Raw genomic sequence first — 21,135 nt, 5'->3', positions numbered from 1 at the left:
TCTATTGCATAAATTGAAGCAAAAGGGGATGGATATAAATCTGGTGATTTGGATTAGAGGGTGGCTGATGGACAGATATCAAAGAGTGGTTTATGGAGGAGTTGAGTCCAGTAGAAAGCAAGTGACTAGTGGTGTACCACACAGCTCAGTACTTGGGCCTATGCTTTAATTTGTATATCAATGATATAGGAAATGATTTGACAGGAAATATTCAGTTGTTTGCTGTGGGAAGAGCAATGATAGATGAAGGTGATGCAGAGATCCTGCAGGAAGACTTAAACAGACTAGTAGTATAGGCAAAGGTAAATTGCTGCCAGTTTAATGTGGCTAAGTGTAAGGTAATGTACTTCGAGAAGCTGTGTGTACTATATTGATGAAACTAAACTGCAGGAAACTAATGAGGCTAAAGATTTGGGGGGAAAGGGGGGTGACTGTGGACAGGGAGTTGAAGTTTAGAGGTAATTGTTGAACACTAACAAGCAGGGATAGAGAAGTCATTGTTCTCCTATATAAGGCTTTAATAAGACCACATCTGATAGAAAACGTAAATTATTAAAGGGGTTTATTAGGATTAACACTGAAGACTTTTTTCAGTACATGACAAGAAGGGAGAGAACAAGGGGTCACCGGTGAGAGTTTTATAAGAGTCTGGTTAGCAAGGGTGTTAGGACTAGGTTTATTTTCTTAGGTGGAATGGGTTGTCAGAGATGGTTGTGGGTGCTTCATCAGAGAATGGTTTAAGGAGACATATGATAGTGTGTGTGAATGAATGTATTTTCCATGATAAGTCTTCTGGCTCCATGGAAATATACCTGTATAATAATATTTGGCTGTATTTCAAATAGGCATTTTCAGAGTACAGAATTGCTTGTCACAGTACATAAGCCACTACAACCAGATATGGAAACAATTCAGATTGTAATGGTAAGAAAGAATATCCTGTTATGGTGTTCTCCAGGACAGGTAGTTCATGGCTGTTAGGCTGAAGGTAGTCAAGTCATGACATAAAATGAGTCTTCCAAATTAAATAAATTAATTAGCTGCTGTAATTGATGACTGTATTTTCCTGTGCTGTATGTACTGGATGCAGGACCGGCGCTACCATTTAGGCAAACTAGGCAACTGCCTAGGGTGCAAGCCATGAACCCTAGGCGGTTCATGGTTTGCAAATATCAAAAATAAATATCAAAATTAAATAGTGATATATGATTTAGGTATCGATTCTTTTTCCTTATCTCTCACACATCACACTATCTTACTATTTAACTTTTTTTTTTTTTTTTTTTTTTTTCCCCCCTTACCTAAATGATTTGAACTTACTGCTATTTAAAATTCAGTTAAGATAAATATTTTAAAATATTAAATTTCGGTATTTTATAATTTTTTTTTTTTTTTGTAACTGAATTATAACAGAGAATTTTCAAATTAATTAAAAAAGAAAATAAAAAAAGCCCTATTAATTTAACCTGAAAGACAATCTTATTTTGTTTAATGTCAATTAGAAACATTTTAATTCAGCAGCTCTAAAAAAACATTCCTAACCTCAACAAATTTGGGTGCATGAAACTACCCCAAATTTGGGAGACCTACATTTTGAGAACTTCAGCCCAACTGCCAAGACAACCAAATTAGCCTGCCAGAGGGCACCATTAGGACTTTAGGAACAATATTAGTTTCTTGCTTTCTTCCTCATTTGCTTTTGTTAGTGCCTGCGTGCACATACCATATCTTTATGTTCCTGAAGATGGCAGCGTGACGTTGCCGAAATATAGAAGTTATTTATTAAAGTTATCTTTAATTAATATACTTTATATGCGTTGTTAATTCCGTAAACTAATTACCAGTTATGTATGACCAACGTATAAGGCTTGCTACTAGAATTAGAAACATTTTAGTTTATGAAATAAGGGGCGCAAAATAACCTGGCACCGACAGTGACTGGATGATATCATTTTAGCTCTTTTTAGTAAGTGTATGATCCTTTGGTTAGTAAGTAAATATTTTGTTTTTGCTGAACAAAAATAATACTTTATTTTCACTTGTTAATACAGTCATACCCCGAAGTTACGCGGTAGGTGGGACCAACAAAAAGCGCGTAAGTTGAATTCGCGTAACTCAGGTATAATTTTGCATACAAACATACAAAATATTAGTTAATTGGGACCAAAGGTTTACAAAAACACCTATATTTTTTAAGAAACATAATCATAATTGTAGTTTTTCATACATAAAAAAAAAAGTTATTTCGATGTCAATGGTTTCATAAAATCTAATAGATTCGTCTCACGGCATAATATCTTTTTCTTGTCACGCAAAATTTCTTCATAGCAAGCTAATGATTTTTTTATTCCTTACCTTGTGGCTACAATTTGTTCCTCATTAGAATCTATGTCCTCCAAAATCTGTAAACCTTTCTTTTATGATTGTTCTTACTGTGGATTCCTGTAGATCAGACTTTGCTAGCTCACAAATTTTCATTCCACCTTCAAAATCCTTAATAATGTTGAGTTTCATTTCCAAAGTTTATGTTTTTCTTTTCTTTTTAGCTGTAGAAGAATCGGACTTGCTTCCTTTGGACGACATTATTATTTTTTATGTGATAAAATTTTTATCAAGAACAAAACATTAAACAATCGCAAGGTTTGTAAACTATATAAATCGTGTATGAATGGAGACGGGGCGAAACATGTCAGTGCTTGTTCACAGCATGTGCGACACTGGCGAATGTGGCCGGCACCGGAAAGATATGACTAGTGAAGCGGGACGGGAATACGTACATATACGAAACCACGTAAGTCGGGGTATGACTGTACATTTTTTCTTAATAACGTTCCATGAACTTTTGTTTTTTGTAGTATGTTTCTAAAAAACAATCCATTTAGACAACACCAGTGTAAATCGGTTCAGCTTATAGTGGAAATTGTGCTTTACAGAAATACCCATACTTTTCAGACTTCAAACAATAAATAATTTTAAAATGTTATTATAATATGAATCAGTATAGTGTATAGAATGTGAAGGATATGGTATTTTCATGAAGGATAGAGTGAAAAGATGGGGAGGGATGATGTTGATGATAGCTGATGAATTGCAGCCAAAAAAGAGGAATTCAGCTGGAGGTCAGTAAGAACAGTGCATTTGATGCTATCTGGTGCGAGATAGAGGCCAACAGGACAAAATATGCTATTGGTTGCTGCTATAGACAAAGGGATGTAAAGGATGATGTGACTGGTATGCATCAGCAGATAAGTTCAATGAGTGAAGGATGCATAATTATTATGGCAAACTTTCAACTATGGGAAAACATAGATTGGAAGGAGGAAAGGACACATTATAGGAAAGAAATGGAATTTATGCAGTTAACTAAAGGATAATTACTTGAGATGGCATGTGATGGAAGGTACCAGGATTTGCATCAGAAGAGATTCTATTACCATGATGACCACATTTCCACCAATTGGTGAGTGATTATGCAATCTTGACCTGGGAGATGGTTAGCATCTCTGCATTAATTCTAACAGACTTAAGGTTTGAATCTCACTGGATATGGGTGTTTGTAAATGTCTTAAAGTTGTAGATGAATTTCATTGCATAATGCTGCTGTCTCTAGTACAATTAGAAGAATGATGTGATTTGCACCCTTTGATTGGAAAAATCTGGATTTAATTCTCACCATGAAGTGATGAATCTTTATATGGGCTTTTCCAGTTGAAGTTGAGTTAGCCTATCTCTTATGGATGTAGTAGGGTTTTCATCCCAGAAACTTGATTTTTTTTCATGCAAAACAGGCAAATTATCCAGAGAACATGCATTTAAAAGATGCTAGCAGATGGTGCACTGTGTGGTGGTGTTTAGAGTATTGGCCTCCTATAATGAGTCCTGGTACTCCATGGAGGTGTCATGTATCAACTGTGAACCCATCAAGCTTATTGGAGGTCCGAAATAGCTTAAAAACAGTTACGCCCTTCATTTGGTTTCTAGATTATCTGACCCTTGGCCGGTGTGCAGCACTAACTCACAGTAGGTAAGTAAGTGCTGCACTGCCCAAGCTTTCATGGATGGGATTCACATGTTGGGGTGGATGGGGAGGGAGATTGAAATGGGGGAACCCTCCTATATTCTCATATCTCTATAATAGTAACAGGTGCATGTAATGTATTTGTCTTTTGGTTGGTTGGTAATGCATTTATATCAAGTAGTGACACCAAAGTACACATAAGTGAGGCCTACGGCATTTGCTTTTCATTTGAAAAGACCTGTTTGGATCTCAAATTAATCAAAGAATGTGTGATGAATTAATTTTCTGGCCTCATAGTATTAATTGCTTCAACCATAATTCCAGACACTCTGATCCACCATCAGCAGTAACAGAATAATGCAGAAATGTGTAATGTTTTGAATTTTCATCTGAATATATTGCTTATAAAAAATATCCATTCTCGCCTATTTTACCATAGCCGCCATATATTGTTATCTCAATTCCACATTTCATTTACATGTTTAATAACCCAATTAAATTATAAATAGCAAGGAGAAACCTCACATTTAAGATGGTTATCTGATCATTTAGTAATACATGTAAACACGAATTAATTACATTATTCAGGAGATAATCCATTTGAAGTATCTGGTAATTGCTACTTTATATATATATATATCGCTCCCACCTCTAGATTCAGATCCCATAGTAGAGCAGAGTAGTGGAACCATGTTTCAAGTAGTGGAAATAAATAGAAAGGAGAAATGTATTGATATTTTTTAATATAAATTTTAATATTTTTAAAACAGGTTATTCTCACTATAGTTATCTTTCAGGGCTCAAATGAGTATGTTTTGGTTGGTGATTTGTTATAATTAATTTCCATCAGAATAGCATTCATGCTGGGGACTTTATTTGTTATATTGAGCGAGTTCCTAATAATGATAATTGCTTGTTAACTCAGTTTCATTGAGTTTGCCAACTTTCTCTTTAGGGACAGTTGATGCTAATAATAATTAAAAGTTAGAAATTTATGTGACCATTTAAACAGAATAGGGAAAATGAAGGATTTGTAAAAGGTGACTGATGCAAAAAATGGCAAAAGGAGGGACCCATAAAGGACTAAAATTTGGATGATAAGTGCAGTCTTGAAAGACAAATATAACAGCCCATTAAATTAAAGAACTAGCACATAATGCAGACTGAGAATGGTTTTGTCTTAACATTTCACCTTCTCTATAAATTGGTTCTAGCTTGCTAATTCTGATGTTTATTTGCGTAGATACAAATTTTTCAAAATGTTATTTTTGTACAAAACATTGAGATAGGTATCTTACACTTTAAATGTTTACGTAAGAACAGTTTTTTTTTTATTTCTTTGCTTTTTTTTAAAAATGTACCAAAAGGCTGTTGTCTACACACAGCACTGATATGCTACAGGGGCCTGATTTATATATATACCTAGTCTAGCCATAAATACTGTTACAGCTTGAACAGCGCATAAACGTTTAATCTATCAGTAATCGTTTGCAGCTTTCAACGTATACAGACCACATATATAACATGCATATAGCAGCATTCACTTTTTGAAATGGCCCCCTTTTGCCTTCATGCACACCCGAAGCCTGGGAGGCCACATATTGATGGCAGCATGCACAACATCCAACAAACACTGCCACTGCTTGCTCCATATCCACCTTCAGGGATGCTGAGGTGTCATTTCTTGCAGGCTACTCTCTTTCTCAAGCTCCAACCACAATTTGAAGTCCAATGAATTCAGATTGGGACTTCCGGATGTCCAATCAGAAGGTGATGTGTGGTCGGGCACCTTCATCTCCAACCACTGTTGTGTGATCCTTGCTTTGTGTGCAGGAGCTGAGTTCTGTTGGAAGGTCTACTGCTTACCGTGAAACAAAGTGTTGTTTGGGGGGGGGGCATACAACAGGTTCTAGCACAGTGTCTTGATGCATTTGGCAAAAGGTTTGATCCTTTTCTTGTAGAAATGCAACTTAGATACTCCCTGATATATCATCCCAACCAACCATCACTAATGAGGGGTGATGATCTCTCTGAATCCTGGGTGCTATGGCACATGCTGTGCAACTATCTGAGGCTTTTTTTTTTTTTTTTTTTTTTTTTGTGGAAAAAAGGTTGTGTGAATAGTTACAATATTTTGCCTGTTTGGTTAGCCGAGTGGTTAGCATATCTGCTCTTCAGCCAAAAAGACTGCAGGTTCGAATCCCGGCATGGATGGTTATGATTGTCTGTGAAAATGGGCATGGATGCTTATGATTGTCTGTGAAAATACTAGTGGTGGTGGGCGGTAGATGCCGTTGGTGTAGGTGATGATGGTAGTTGCAGTTCGTTGTAGTTGGTGGATTGAGTGGTAGAGACAGAGAGTTGCAGAGTAGGTGCCCTTCCTCGATGAGTCTTTGGATTCCCTGGAGGTGTCACGTAATAATAACAATATTCCCGATCATTTTGGCAGTTAAACGACTCTTTAGTGATGAAAATCTTCTCAGCTCTGAAGAGGATATCGCTGTGTCTATTATTTGCTTACTAACAGAAAAGTGCCTTTGATTTTATCACTCTCTTCTGTATAAGTTGTGGTGTTAGGAAGTGACCAGCAGAATGATGAACTCTCACCCCAGGTCATCAATTAGTACATGTGACATCATTCTCTGTGAAATGTTCATCTCTTGCTACATCACTTTCTGCATTCTCACGCAATTACTGCAGAGGAGTGCCTTCACAGCTCTGACAAGCTGTTGCATTCTAACACAGTGTGGTCAACCTGTTCTTTGTTGGTAATCAGATATGTCTTCTATATCATTATAATGGTTAATAGTCCGATACACAAACATGCTACTAATCCCAAGTGTTTTTAGCATGTTGAAAATAACAGCTGCATTCCAACCTTGTGAGCCATTACTGCTGCAGGGTTCTCATAATCTCTCTACTGATAAACATACTAATGTTGGCTGCACACAGCACCACTAGTGGAACCAGGTTCGTGGGCAATTCTGTGGGCAGCATGGGGAGTGTTTGCAGAAGTTGCAACAGTATTTATAGAGACTGTGTGGGTGGGTGGGTGGGTGGGTGGGTGGGTGTATACACACGTATAGTTTTGTAAGTTATTGTGATAGCAGAAATATAATATTGTTTTGCATTGTGTAATAAGTTTAATATGTGTAATTTTGCATTGTGTAATAAGTTGTTTACTACACCACAAAGGAAAGTTTGTTGTGGAAAACAGGTTGTGTGAATAGTTACAATATTTTCTACTTGTGGTAAATTTTCTTTCAAGGTAACATAACAAAGCATTAATGCTCATTAAAAAATAAACCATAACAAATCCAATTCATCAATTTTGTATTTGCATTGTTTGTGTTGATAGATGAAAATGACTGGAACAGTGAACAGGGATTAGGGAAAAAAAAAAAAGCTTTTGAAATTCCATGGATCTGGCATGAATCTAGAAACCACATAGATGACTTGTTTTGATTTATGTAATGTGCCGGGCTGCAAATGTTAAAAATAAAATAGAAATTATATTTGCGGAGTAAGTCCTATTTAGATCTGACACATACCTATACATACCCCATCAAAGATTCGTGATAATAGTGTTGTCAAATACTGTCAATAAAAATATCAATCGTAAATCCCAGATTTTCGCAAAAAGTGAACTTAATGATCTTCTGAGGAAGAATTTGGGTCTTCCATGTGATTTGTCAGTGATCTTGAGATTAAGAATTTGGGCTAAGAGCTAACATATTTTCAAGAACATTATTTTATTTTGTGTTGATAGTTGGTGGCACACTTTCCTCATTTTTCTGGTTTATTACAACGATACTTCTGAATTCACACCTATTCAAGGTATCCGTGAATCAAGTTTAGTTAATGAAGATTCTTCTTTCCTCCAAAAGAAGTCTAAAATTAGTTCTCCTTCACATCAGTAACCTAAGGCATCCACTGTCATCACTTTTATTTGTTTCACTTGAAGGAAACTAACTAAAATCTTAGCTTCTACTTAATGACATCAGATATGAACAACATGATTGGCTACACTTCTCTTTTAAAGAAGAGTAGCCAATCCTTTTGTTTACCTACCAACATACAAGCTATGTTGGTAGGTAAACAATCTTGTTATATAAAAGTTCACTATTTTTGTGTGAATGGAACAGTATAGCATGTAGTTCAGGTGCCCTGCTGTTCCATTTCAAATTAAGTTGGACTTGGTGAAGCAGTGTCAAAGCCTAGGATTAAGAAAGAGGCTGGTAAATTTCCTGCTCTTTTAGAAGCAACTTTCAAAGAAGAGATTTTTATGGGTCTACAGATCAAGTTAGGGTGAGAGGTGTTAAAAATATGTGGATTGGTTTGAAAGAGGTGATTAGGAAACTTTTAAGGAATAACAAGCATCAAAATTATCAAAATATTTTAAATGGTATGCTGAAGACATTCAATTTAGATTGCAATATAAGCTTGAAACTTCATTCCTTAAACTTTCCTGCATGTGGGCTATTTCCCTTAAAATCCCCAGAGCTGTTAGTAAAGAGGATAGAATTTATCAAGAAAATGGAGAGGAGATTCTATAGATAGTGGAAAATTGCCATGTATCATTAAGATTAAATTTGGAAAAGAAGGGAGGGTGGATTAAATATGAATGAATTGCTCGATTCCTGTTATATTCTGCTCCCTCCATTTTTTCTCAGTTTGATATTTTTTTTAATAAGCACCACAATCCAAAATGTTTCTGTTAAAATTAATGAACGATTGTATTTTTAGATAAATTGAGTTTTTTCTTCCCAATTTGTAAAAATTGTAAATGTGATAGGGAAAAAATAGTTTTCAAAACATAACTGAATAATTATAGAAATTTGCTTATCGTAATTAATAAATATGAAATAATCCCCTAAAGAGAATAAGTGAAGCCCTTTAACACTATCATTTGAAGACTGGTAGACAGCCAACTCCAACCTTAGCCATCACAGATATCTTACTCAAGGCTCTAGACATCTAGAGTGGAGAGTATAGTAGACAACCTCCACCATCTTCTTTGTGATTTCCAGCATTATGTATTGTCTGAAATGGTGAAAGTTCTATGGGCAATTTTCTTGATTTGCAGGATTAACTAAACCCTATTTTCCAGAATGGATAAAGCCTTATTTCACCATGCCATAGATTGACTTAACTCTGGAACCAGTTAAAGAAAAGCTTAGAAAAGTTCCTCTAGTCAGTGGCTAGAATTGAACTTGGAATATTTCTTCTGGCTGCTTAGTGCTGTGAATGCAACTGCCATTTCCATAGTTACGCAGACCTTCCTTTTGTGTAATTATTTAGACAGAAATTGTTATGAAACTGGTGATGAAAATTTGTGTACCCCTTAAAAGGTGCATTTGAAAAAATGACATTGTACTAAAACTCTCAATACTTCATAAATGCAAAATATAAAACCTGGTATTAGCATCATACAATTATTATTTATTTATTACATATTTCTTGTTTTTTGAAATACCATAAACGTTATCTTTTCTTTAATTATTTTAGTGGTCATATTGGTCTAACTATGCTTGGAGCAATGCAGGTATCAAAGTTTGGGGATTTAGCTAACTGGATGATCCCTGTAAGTATACATCTCATTCTCTCCATCTAAAATTGAAAAATAAACATACATTTAGATATGCAGTTAAATATTTTTGTAATTCCCAGAAAGTTTTAGGAAATATGGAATAAATCAAAATTTGGAACTCTGCCGTTCATCATCAAATTCCTACATGTACTCTCAAGAGGTGTACAGGATATGATAATACTACATGAAAAATTTATATTATTACTAACTTCCTATCTACAACTTTCCTCCAAATCAGTCTGATACCTGTCAAGATATAAGATCTGAATGTTATCAGCTCTTATATTTTCTAAGGCACTTTTTACCATATAAATCAACCTATGTCTTGGTCTTCCTCAGGGTCTTTTTCCTGCCATCCTGGCAGAAAATACTTGTTTTGTTAATCTTTCCTCTCCCATTCTGTTTAAGTGACCATACCACCTGAGATTAGCTCTGCTAACACATTCCTGGATGCTGACAATGTCAAGTTCTTTGCTACTATCCTTGTTTTTAATATGATATTGCCATTGATGCCATCTGTTCATGCCCATAATGTTTCTCAGGACTCTCACATCTGCAGTCTCTAGTCTTTGGTCAGGTGTTTTATTTCTGACCCAGCTCTCAGATCCATAAGTTAAAATTGGTTTGAACACTGTTGTATACTGCTAATTTAGTGTTTTGACTAATTTCTCTCTTATTCCATATAAATTTATTCAGTTGACCTCCTACCATACCGCTTTGTTGATTCTGTTGTCTATTTCCATATTTAATTTATCATCACTAAAAATCATGCCTATGTAACTGAAATGTTTTACTTTTTTCTATAGGTTCTCCACTCACAATGCAGTTGATATTTTCAATGCTTCTACTATTTTCATTGTCTTTGTCTTGTTATTGCTGACCTTTGTACCATATCTATTACAACAGTTATTCAATTTAGTCAGAGAATCTTGCAGACTTGTAGCGGATTTATTTAGAAGTATAACATCATCCGCATAAAAGAAAGAGCTGAGATTAACATCTTCACTTTTGATATCAGGTTTAATACCACTTCATAATGTGATCCATATAGATAATAAATAACAGCAGGGATAATGTACACCCCTGTCGACACCAGATTTAGCATCAAACCATCTTCTTGTACTTCCTTTAATTCTAACTGCTGACTTACAACTCAAATGAAGACTAAGTATTGCTTGATATAATGCTCCATTGACCATATAACTGTAGTGTTTTGAATAGCTTTTCTCTCTTGGCACCTTGCCATATGTCTTTTCCAAATCTACAAAACTTAAATACAGATCTTTGTTATATTCCCATGATTTTTCAACAATTTATCGTAAATTGAAAATCTGATCCTGACAGCCTCTATTTGGCCTGAATCCAGCTTGTTCTTCACGAGGCTTCTCTTCCACAATCTTCAACCATTTCTCAAGTATACTTGCATAAATGCCAACCTGGTTTGCCAATTAGTTAGCATATCCGCTCTCCAGCCAAAAGGTTGCAGGTTCAAATCCTGCTGTGGGTATGGATGTTTGATTGTCTATGGAAATACTAGTGGTGATGGATGGTAGATGGCATTGGTGTAGTTGCAATTAGTTGTAGTTGTTGGATTAAGTGGTGGAGACAGAGAGCCGTGGAGTAATCACCTTCCCTCAGTGAGTTTCAGCAGAGAAACACCTCTGTAATTCTCACGTTCAGTTTTATTTCTCTTTTTATATATGGGTACTATGAGAGCTCTATTCCAATCATCTGGAATTCCTCCCTTCAAGGCCTTCTGAACTGTGCATTGCAGCCACTGTAAGCTGCATTGCATTTAAAACTTTTATACTTCTATACTTGAGCATTTCTGGTCGAATATCAACTACTCCTGCTACCTTTCCAGATTTCAGGCTTTTTATGGCTTTTTCTACTTCAAATATGGATATGTATTCCTGACTGAATGCCTGTTGAGCATTTTTTTTACCATTGTGCTATCACTGCTTGTTTCATTTAGCAGTTTTTCGAAGTAATTACTCCATACTTCAAAGATATCTTTTTCTCCAGTTTTCATGCCACCTTTATCATCTCTAATTCCTTTTACAGCACTTTTTTCCTCCATTTTTGAGCTTCTTGAGCAACCTCCAGAATATCTTGCGACCTTCTTGATATTTATTTTCTGTGTACTTGCCAAAGTCTTCCCATGACTTTTGTTTAGCTAGTTTTGCACAGTGTTTAGCTTTCTTACATGTATCTCTGTATTCTCTAAGAGCACAAGCTGTCTTATTTGCCAGGAACTTTTGATATGCTTTCTTCTTTTCCTTCACTGCCTCTTTAGATTCCTGTCCACCATGGTGTTCTGATTTATTCTATCCTTGCAGATAACCCTACCACATGTTTCTCTGGCTGAATCAATCAGTGTTTTCTTCAGGGCTTGCCACTGAATCTCCAAGGTTTGGTTCTTGTTCTCAAACTGATTTTTTTTTTTGAATGTTTGTGTATTTTAGTCTACAGTTCACATCTAAGAGCTGGTCAACTTTTATTCACTTTAAAACGTTCTTTCATGTTCTTCTTTTCAATATGAAATTAAATTTTTTCCTGCTCAAGACTCTGCCGTTCATAAGAAATCATAATCAATAAATATATTTAAACACCATGGAGGAAATTAATGATTTCTTCAGATTCACCTTTACTTCATGATTATTTAATTAATTCATCACATATGATAATGCATGCTTTATCTTAGTTGCAGTGGCCTCTCGCTGTAGGAAATCTAGAGTGACTAAAGGAATAGTTTGTTATAATGAATATAAGAATATTCATTGTTTGGTGTGTGTTTAAAAAAAATGATTGCATTTCTTCAGTTGTTTGCATAATATATTATTAATTTTTTGACTGAGAAAGACTTATTTATTTGATGTTGAATGCTTCAATATTCAGATAATCAAGTTTTAGGAGCAGGTTATTTCTCCTAACAACTCGGGTTTTTCATTCTGTAACCAGCCAAACTGGTCAGCAGAATACATGCAGTATACAAACAAAAATACGTTACTACCAATAATAATGTATTGGTGTCATAAGATTGTGCCAAATGCTCGTCTGGGCATCCCAGCCAATGTACAATCATACATGAATAAATAAATCTAAGGAATGGTTGACTTCATTGAATTATATACATTATTTAAACAATTAATGACATTATCAGTAGTTAGAGGCTATCTGGATGGATACCTTTCTCGCTGTCATGCCATTTGATGTGTTGTCTGTTTGCTGTAAACCTCCTTGCTGTTTTTGTCAGATAACCAGAACAAACAGTGAAGTGATCTACTGGAACAAACTCAACATCAGCAGAACCAATAATAGCCACCATTGCAACAAAAAGAAGTGGAACTAGCAGCTTCAGGTTAGAGAAGTACATGTTGGTACTTCACTAATCAAAACAGGTGAGATATTAACACCCCAAATGGCCATGACGTCTATAGACATCCAGCTAAATAACATGGATAAGAAGTGCAATTTGGTTTCACTATTTCATCCACCTCGGCTGATAGGGAAGTTAATAAATGTTACAATATGTTGTATTTGGGCAGTAGTGATCGGGGAATGGAAGGAATAGCCATAGCACTCAATAGTAAAAAAAAAAAAAAAAAACACAAAATTTGGCAGAAGTCGATGTATTCCAAAAGGTTTAATAAGGAAGAAGTGGAAAGATTTTTTGAGTTACTGAGGAGAAAAGCTGGTATAGAATAGAAAATGAATAATAGACATATAGAAATGTTTCAGGAAAAGTTGGATAAAGGAGCAAAACTAACAATGGTGTCTGCTGGATTTCTGTTGTCAGATATACATAAATCGACATGGAGAGAAGACACAAGAAATAAGAAACTTTACAAAGACAATTTATATTATGTAATAATACAAAGCCAGCACAGCCTAAGCAGCCACTTGATGTTTCTAAGAACTCTTTTCTGTTAACTGTTAATCTAGGGTGCAGTGATGCAGTTTATTTGATATATTACACCATATAAATTTCATTTGTTTATTATATTTCTGATATATTAGAAAAATCCCAGGGAGTTTTTCTGTTATGCAGCTAATAAGAGAAAGAATGATTATGGGAAGATAACTCTGCTGGATAGAGATGATGCAAGAGTGACCAAGGGAAAAGTTATTGTGAAGTTGTTCAGTGATCATTTTGCAAATGTTTTTCATGCTGATGGTATAATACTATTCTAAGGAAATAGGAAGTTGAGGAATCAATACTTCAACCTACTTCCTTGAAGGTGAATGAGGTAGAAATCTATGATTGTTTAAGTCATCTTGATGTGAATAAGGCTATTGGACTGGATGAAATTTCGCCACGTGTTTATGAAAGATGTGCTAAAGAAATGACACTTCATTGACTCGGTTGTTTAATGAGATTCTAGTGTCCTCAGCAGTGCCTAATGAGTGGAAAGAAGGCAAGATTGTTTCATTGCATAAAGGTGGAAGCAAAACATCAAGTTACAGACCAGTTTGCATTTCTGGAGTAGTTAAGTTCTTGGAGAGGTTGTGTAGAAAAGGAAAGGATTCTGTATAGAGGTCAATATGGGTTTGTTAAAGGGAAATTAAGTTAGAAATTTATTTCATCATCATCAAAATCCTGCCATGTAACTTCAAAGGATGTACGGGATATGATAGTACTACATCAAAAATTTACTTCATTACTAACTTCCTATCCACAATTTTCCTCCAGATCAGTCTGTTACTTGTCAAGACTCCAATATTATCAGATCTTATATTTCTGTCATCTAGGGCAGTTTGTACCATACCAATCCACCTATATCTTGGTGTTCCTCTGGATCATTTTCCTGCCAACCTGGCAGAGAACACTTGTTTTGCTAATCTTTCCTCACCCATTCTGTTTAAATGACCATATCACCTGAGATTAGCTCTGCTAATGCATTCCTGGATGCTGACAATGTCAAGTTCTTTCCTAATATCTTTGTTTTTAATATGATATTGCCATTGATGCTATCTGTTCACGCCTCTAATCATTCTCAGGATTCTCACATCTGTGGTCCACCTATATCTTGGTGTTCCTCTGGGTCGTTTTCCTGCAAACCTGGCAGAGAACACTTGTTTTGCCAATCTTTCCTCGCCCATTCTATTTAAGTGACCATACCACCTGAGATTAGCTCTGCTAATGCATTCCTGGATGCTGACAATGTCAAGTTCTTTCCTAATATCTTTGTTTTTAATATGATATTGCCATTGATGCCATCTGTTCACGCCTCTAATCATTCTCAGGATTCTCACATCTGTGGTCCACCTATATCTTGGTGTTCCTCTGGGTCGTTTTTCCTGCAAACCTGGCAGAGAACACTTGTTTTGCCAATCTTTCCTCGCCCATTCTATTTAAGTGACCATACCACCTGAGATTAGCTCTGCTAATGCATTCCTGGATGCTGACAATGTCAAGTTCTTTCCTAATATCTTCGTTTTTAATATGATATTGCCATTGATGCCATCTGTTCACGCCGCTAATCTTTCTCAGGATTCTCATATCTGTGGTCTCTAGTCTTTGGTCGAGTGTTTTACTTCTGACCCAGCTCTGATCCATAAGTTAAAACTGGTTTGAACACGGTCTTGTATACAGCTAATTTAGTGTTCCGACTAATTTCTCTCTTATTCCATGTGAATTTATTCAGTTGACTTCCTACTATACCAGCTTTATTGATTCTTTTGTCTATTTCCATATTTAATTTACCATCTTCGCTAAAAATCGTGCCTAAGTAGGTGAAATGTTTTACTTGTTCCACAGGTTTTCTGTTCTCAATGCAGTTGACATTTTCAATGATTCTGCCTATTTTCATTGTCGAAATTTATTTATACTTTATAATAAGGCGACTACAGCTCTGGATAGGGGTGATTCACAGTGATACTTGTGGATTTTACAAAGGTATTTGACAGGCTACCACATATTAAACTGGTGTATAAGTTATGGCAAATAGGATTGGAAAATCAGTTGGTTGATTGGATAGCAAACTGGCTTTCTAATTAGTATCAAATGGTGGTGTATAGGCCATGTCTCTCAGGAGGAGAGTTACCAGTGGAGTCCCACAAGGTGTGTTCTAGGACCACTGATGTTTAATTTGTTTGTTAGTGATATTGTGAGTGGTCTGTAAGCAGATATTCAGCTGTTTGCAGATGATGCTAAGCTGGGAAAAGTTATTAGGAATGATGCAGATGTACTGGTACTTTAGAGCAATTTGAATAAAGTGGCTATATTGGCTAACAAGTGGGGATATAACACCAGTAAATGTAAGGTTTTGCATTTTGTATCTCAAAAAAGTAAAGCTGTGTATCATATTGGAGACATATTAGGAGGTGGAGAAAGCGTGGGATGTGGGTGGATAAAGAATTGAAGTTCAAGGGACATATTGCAAAAATGATAAAAACAGCACAAAGAAATGCCACTATACTAAGAAAAACACTGACAAATAGAGATAAGGATGTGGTCATTCTGCTGTACAAGATTTGATTAGACCACATCTGGACTACTGTGCATCAATTTGGTCACGTGTTCCTAGGTGAGAAACAAGCTCTGGAAAAAAGTATCATATCGCCCAGAAGAAGGGTGATATGATAGACATATAAATTGTTAAGGGATGCTTATCAAATAGATACCCAGGATATTTTTCAAAGGGTTGAAGGAGGGAAGGGGATAGAGACAAGAGGTCATGCTTGGAAGTTGTATAAAGGAGTGCATAAGAGAGTGCGGAATGACTGCTTTGCATGTAGAGTTGTTGGTGAGTGGAATTTATTTCCAAATGAGGTGGTATAATCTGCCCACAATTGAGAGAACCGTATCTGGCAAAGTGCCAAGAAGAGTCGATTAATGTTGAAGGGGAGAAAGGTATAAGGTGATGTACATATTTGTCACCAACATGTGAAATCACATGCTTTGTATGTAAAATTGTATGCAATTGTTATATACAAGTAAAATAGTTACCACTTTAAAAACTAGAATGTTCATAAAAGAAAAGCTAATTTTCTGACATGTAATAATAAACAAACTCATCCCACAAGATGGATTGATTATCCTATTATCAGAATGGATTTTTCTTCGTCTGCCATGCACAATTGAGGGGTCTCACATCTGCACTCGAACTATAAGTGTGCAAACGTTGAACCAATTTAAGATGAGGTATGATAAACATTATCTCTGTTAGAATGCATCTTACTATTGCCTCCCTAGATGAGTCTTTACTCCAGGAGGTGTTTGTATCATAATAATAATAATTAATATAAAGATTGCGAGTTTGCTGCCTCAGTATGATAGGATAGGACAGAGTGGAGAATGGCCATGATTTCTTAATGAGGCAATGAGAAGATTGTGCAGGATGAAAAATGTGCAGTTTATAGATATATAGAGTGAATGTGATGAACAAAAGGACTTATATATGTCTGATGGATGGCATTTTAATGGTTTTGGAATTAGATGTTTTGAGAAAGTGTTGTTTAGCGAAACTTTGGAAGTTCAAAACCAGGGACACTAGAGATATTGGTGGGGGGGGGGAGGTGCAATCAAGCATGTGTCTAGCTACCCCTGGGATAAATGAGTGTTGTGTACATAAATTATTATACAATACTGAATACGATTTACGCGGGTTTCAGATTTGAGTGGGCTGGTAATGACATTACATTACATTATCCTTATGTAATGTCATTACATAAGGATATTATGTCCTTTATGTAATATGTAATGTAATATGATATGTCATGACATTACATAAGGATAATTGTTGGTTCAAGAGGATGTTGAAATGCATGTACACGAATGCAAGGAGTATCAGAAATAAGGGAGAGGAGTTTTTGATATTAGTCAGCTCGACTTGGCCAAAAATTATAGGCATAAGTGAGACCTGGTTGACAGAAAATGATATAGTTACAGGAATAGAATGTAAAGGGCATTGTTTTTTTCAGGGAAGATAGAGGAAATAGGAGAGAGGATGAGGTAGTATTGCCGATGATAGCTGAAGAATTACAACCAACAATAGAGGTTAAAGAGGATTTTAGGTCTGGGGGAGATGGTTAATTTGAGGCCTTCTGGTGTAAGATAAAGGCCTGTAGACAAGATGGAAGTGGAATTTATATAGTTGCTAAGGGATAATTACATGAAACAACAAGGGGTTTAAGAATGTTGGACCAAACATGTTGTTGGGTGTTTCGTGTATCGGCAGATTAGCACAATGGGTGCAGGCTGAACAATTATTATGGGAGACTTTAACTATGGGGACATACATTGGAGGGATAAAAGGGGCCATGGCAAAATGGAGGTGGAATTTATACAGTTGCTAAGGGATAATTACATGAAACAACATATATTATAGAGAAAACAAGGGATCTGATAACATAACATCTAGTAGAAGCATTGTTGCTAAAAATTCAAATATATCGCATGATGAAGGTGATTGGCTGATCGTGTAAATAACATTGAAAATTAAAATTTAAAATGCATTCATTTTATAAATCTCTAATTTCACAGATGCCGTATGGTCACTCCGATGCTTGGTGTCACACCAGGCCTCGCCATGTAGTCCTGTTGTTTACTTTTCTGGCAGCCTCAACTCTCTGAAGATCAATAACTCCACACAAAGCATCCATCCATCTCATTGATGGTCTACCTCTTGCTCTTTTTCCAGGAACTATACCTTCTATTGCTGTTCTGAGAAGTCCACCTTCCATCCTTTCTATGTGTCCAAAATATTTTAACTTCTGTCAATATCCTTAAGGAGCCTAAAAGTTCTACTGATCTTTTCTAACACCCATTCATTTGTACACCTTTCAGTATATGATATCCTCAACAGTCTTCTGTAACACCACATCTCAAAAGCAGATATCCGTTTCTTATCTGACTTCTTTAGGTTCCAAGTCTCACATCCATAAGTTGCTGTTGGAAAAACAACTGCATCCAAAATCCTCAACTTTGTTCCTGTAGAGATAGATCCATCCTTCCAGATTTTAGACGGGTCTCTGACCATTGTTTTAGCCATTCCTAACCTTTTTCTGACATCTTCTGAACAGCAATTCTTCACATTAATAATGGATCCCAGGTATTCAAACGTGCTGACTTCCTCAATTCTTTCTCTATTGAGGTACACTTGTTTCTCAGGAGCTTTCCTGTTTGTATTTCCTTTGAGAACCATAATCTTTGTCTTGCTAGGATTGAGTTGAAGTCCTCTGTTATTACTGATCTTGTTAACGTTGTCAAGAATTTGTCCAAGTTCTTCCATGTCATTACAAAGGAGTATTGTATCATCAGCATACCTCAGATTACTGATCAATCTACCTCCTATCCTAATTCCTGTCCTGAACTCATCCAATGCTTCGCGCATGATGTCCTCCACATATATACTAAACAAGTGAAGAGAAAGTAAACATCACATCCTTGCCTAATTCCTTTTCCAACTTGAAACCAGTCAGTCAATCCAATACCTGTTCTTATCGTGGCTTCTTGCTCCCTATACAAGTTGATAGTCGACCTGATAATGTGTTGAGGAAAACCCATTCTTCTTTTCATTACTTCCCACAGTTTCACATGCTCAACACAGTCAAAAGCTTTAGAGTAGTCTAAGAAACACATTACCAGAGGGAGTCTGAATTCTTTATATTTTTCTATGATCAGTCTAAGGCAAAGGATCTGATCTCTGGTGCCCTTACCTTTTCTAAAACTTGCTTGTTCCTTGGGGATCTCTGCCTCAACTTTGTCCTCAATCCTATTTAGCATGATCTTCAATAAAATTTTGCTTGCATGAGATATTAAACTAATAGTTCTATAATTCTTGCATGCCTTCATATCACCTTTCTTATGTAGTGGTATGAAAACCGACTTCTTCCAGTCTCCAGGCCATGATCCTATCTCCCATATCATATCAATCTATGAAACACTCTTATCCCTCCATCCCCTGTGGCCTTAATTAACTCTGCTGGGATTTCATCTGCACCTGGGAACTTATTGCTGTTAAGCTGCTTAACTGCTCTTTCAACTTCATGCTTAAGTTGGAGGAGATTCCAAATCAAACTTTTCCTGGTGAGAGAGCTCCACGTTTTCTTTATCCACTCTGCTTACAGTTCCTCACAGTATTCTTTCTATCTGTTTTTGATTTCCAACTCTTCTGTTAGTAATGCTCCATTCTTGTCTTTGATGACATTCAATTTAGGCTTAAACTTGTGCTTTAAGTCACGAACTAAATAAAACATCCTTTTATAATTGTACCTCCTCATCTGGAACTCTGTTTCTTCACATTTATTAGTATAGAACTTTTCCTTGTCCTGCTTGATGGCTCTTCTGACTTCTCTATGTAATCTCATGTATTCTTCAGTCCCTGTGTCTCTTTGTTTTTCCAACTGCCTTCTTTTGATTAGTTTCCATGTTAAATCTGATATCCATGGGTCTCATGGTCTTCTTATTGGGCCGAGATACTTCTTCGCTGTATCATGTATTATCACCTTGACTCCTTCCAAAGCATTTCTTGTGAGTTCTCCTAATTGGTCTCCAAAAAATCATCCAACCGAGTTGATGTTTCTTCTGTGAATCCACTAGGAATTACCCTAACATCCAATCTAGTGGAATGTGCCTGACCCGAAAGTTTTCAGAGTCTTACTTTGGCTCTTACTAGGTGATGGTCTGTACCACAATCTGCTCCAGGACAAGTATTCACATCAGAGATGCTTATCTTCCACTGCTAGAGAGCAAGGATGTAATCAATCTGGTGCCTTGACCTATCAATGTTAGATGTCCAAGTATAGGTCTGTCATGGATGTTTCTGGAAGCAGGTATTGGTAATAACTAATCTGTTAGCATGGGCAAATTCCAACAGTCTTTCACCACGGGTGTTATGTTCATCAAGCCCAAACATGCCACACTCTGGCCTGACTCTCATACTCTTTCCCACTATTTGCATTTAAGTCCCCTAAGATGTAAAGTATGAGGCACAAAATACGAGGCTAATCTTCTTGAATGGCAGTCAGTCTCAAGTAGAGTGATGTGGGCAAATATGAGAATGGGGAACTGGACAATGAGACTTATTTGTGCCTATGGTCCCAGAGAAGGTTCTACTAAGGTAGAAGTGGAGGAATTTTTTGACGCTCTAGAAAAAAGCAACTGACACAATGAAAAAGGAAAAGTTGGTCCTTGTTGGGGATCTAAATAGCAGAGTAGGAAATGATTGCGAGACATACAAAAATATTTTGGGAAAATTTGGAGAAAAGAGCAAAGCTAATAATAATGGCAAATATCTGTTGGATTTCTGCTCAGGACATGGACTGGTTATTACTAACACCATGTTCCAACATAAAAATGTGCACAAATTCACATGGAGAGAAGAGGCTAGGAATAAGAAATGTCTCATTGACTGTGTTATTGTTGATAGTGATGTCTTCTCCCTGGTGCAGGACACCAGAGTGTACAGAGGATTTGAAATTGGAAGTGATCACTATTTAGTCTTGAGCAGGATAAAATTGAATTTCATATTGAAAAGAATAACATGTAAGAAAGTTTTAAAGCGAATAAAAGTTGAGCAGC

At 36.2% G+C, this 21,135-nt stretch overlaps 1 protein-coding gene across 1 annotated transcript in view; it reads left to right on the top strand.

The window, feature by feature from the left end:
- Positions 1-21,135, top strand: part of SCOT (Succinyl-CoA:3-ketoacid CoA transferase) — a 210,706-nt gene that overhangs the window by 133,918 nt on the left and 55,653 nt on the right. The window contains exon 12 of the mRNA XM_090408800.1: positions 9,527-9,602. Coding sequence (XP_090264926.1) covers positions 9,527-9,602 — 76 coding nt within the window. The remainder of the gene's footprint in view (positions 1-9,526; positions 9,603-21,135) is intronic.

Source organism: Typopeltis vanoorti, chromosome 19 (genome assembly GCF_054136105.1).
Source record: "Typopeltis vanoorti isolate ZY-2024b chromosome 19, IOZ_Tvanoo_1.0, whole genome shotgun sequence".
NCBI lineage: Eukaryota > Metazoa > Arthropoda > Arachnida > Uropygi > Thelyphonidae > Typopeltis > Typopeltis vanoorti.
This window is presented reverse-complemented; position numbering and strand designations above follow the sequence as displayed.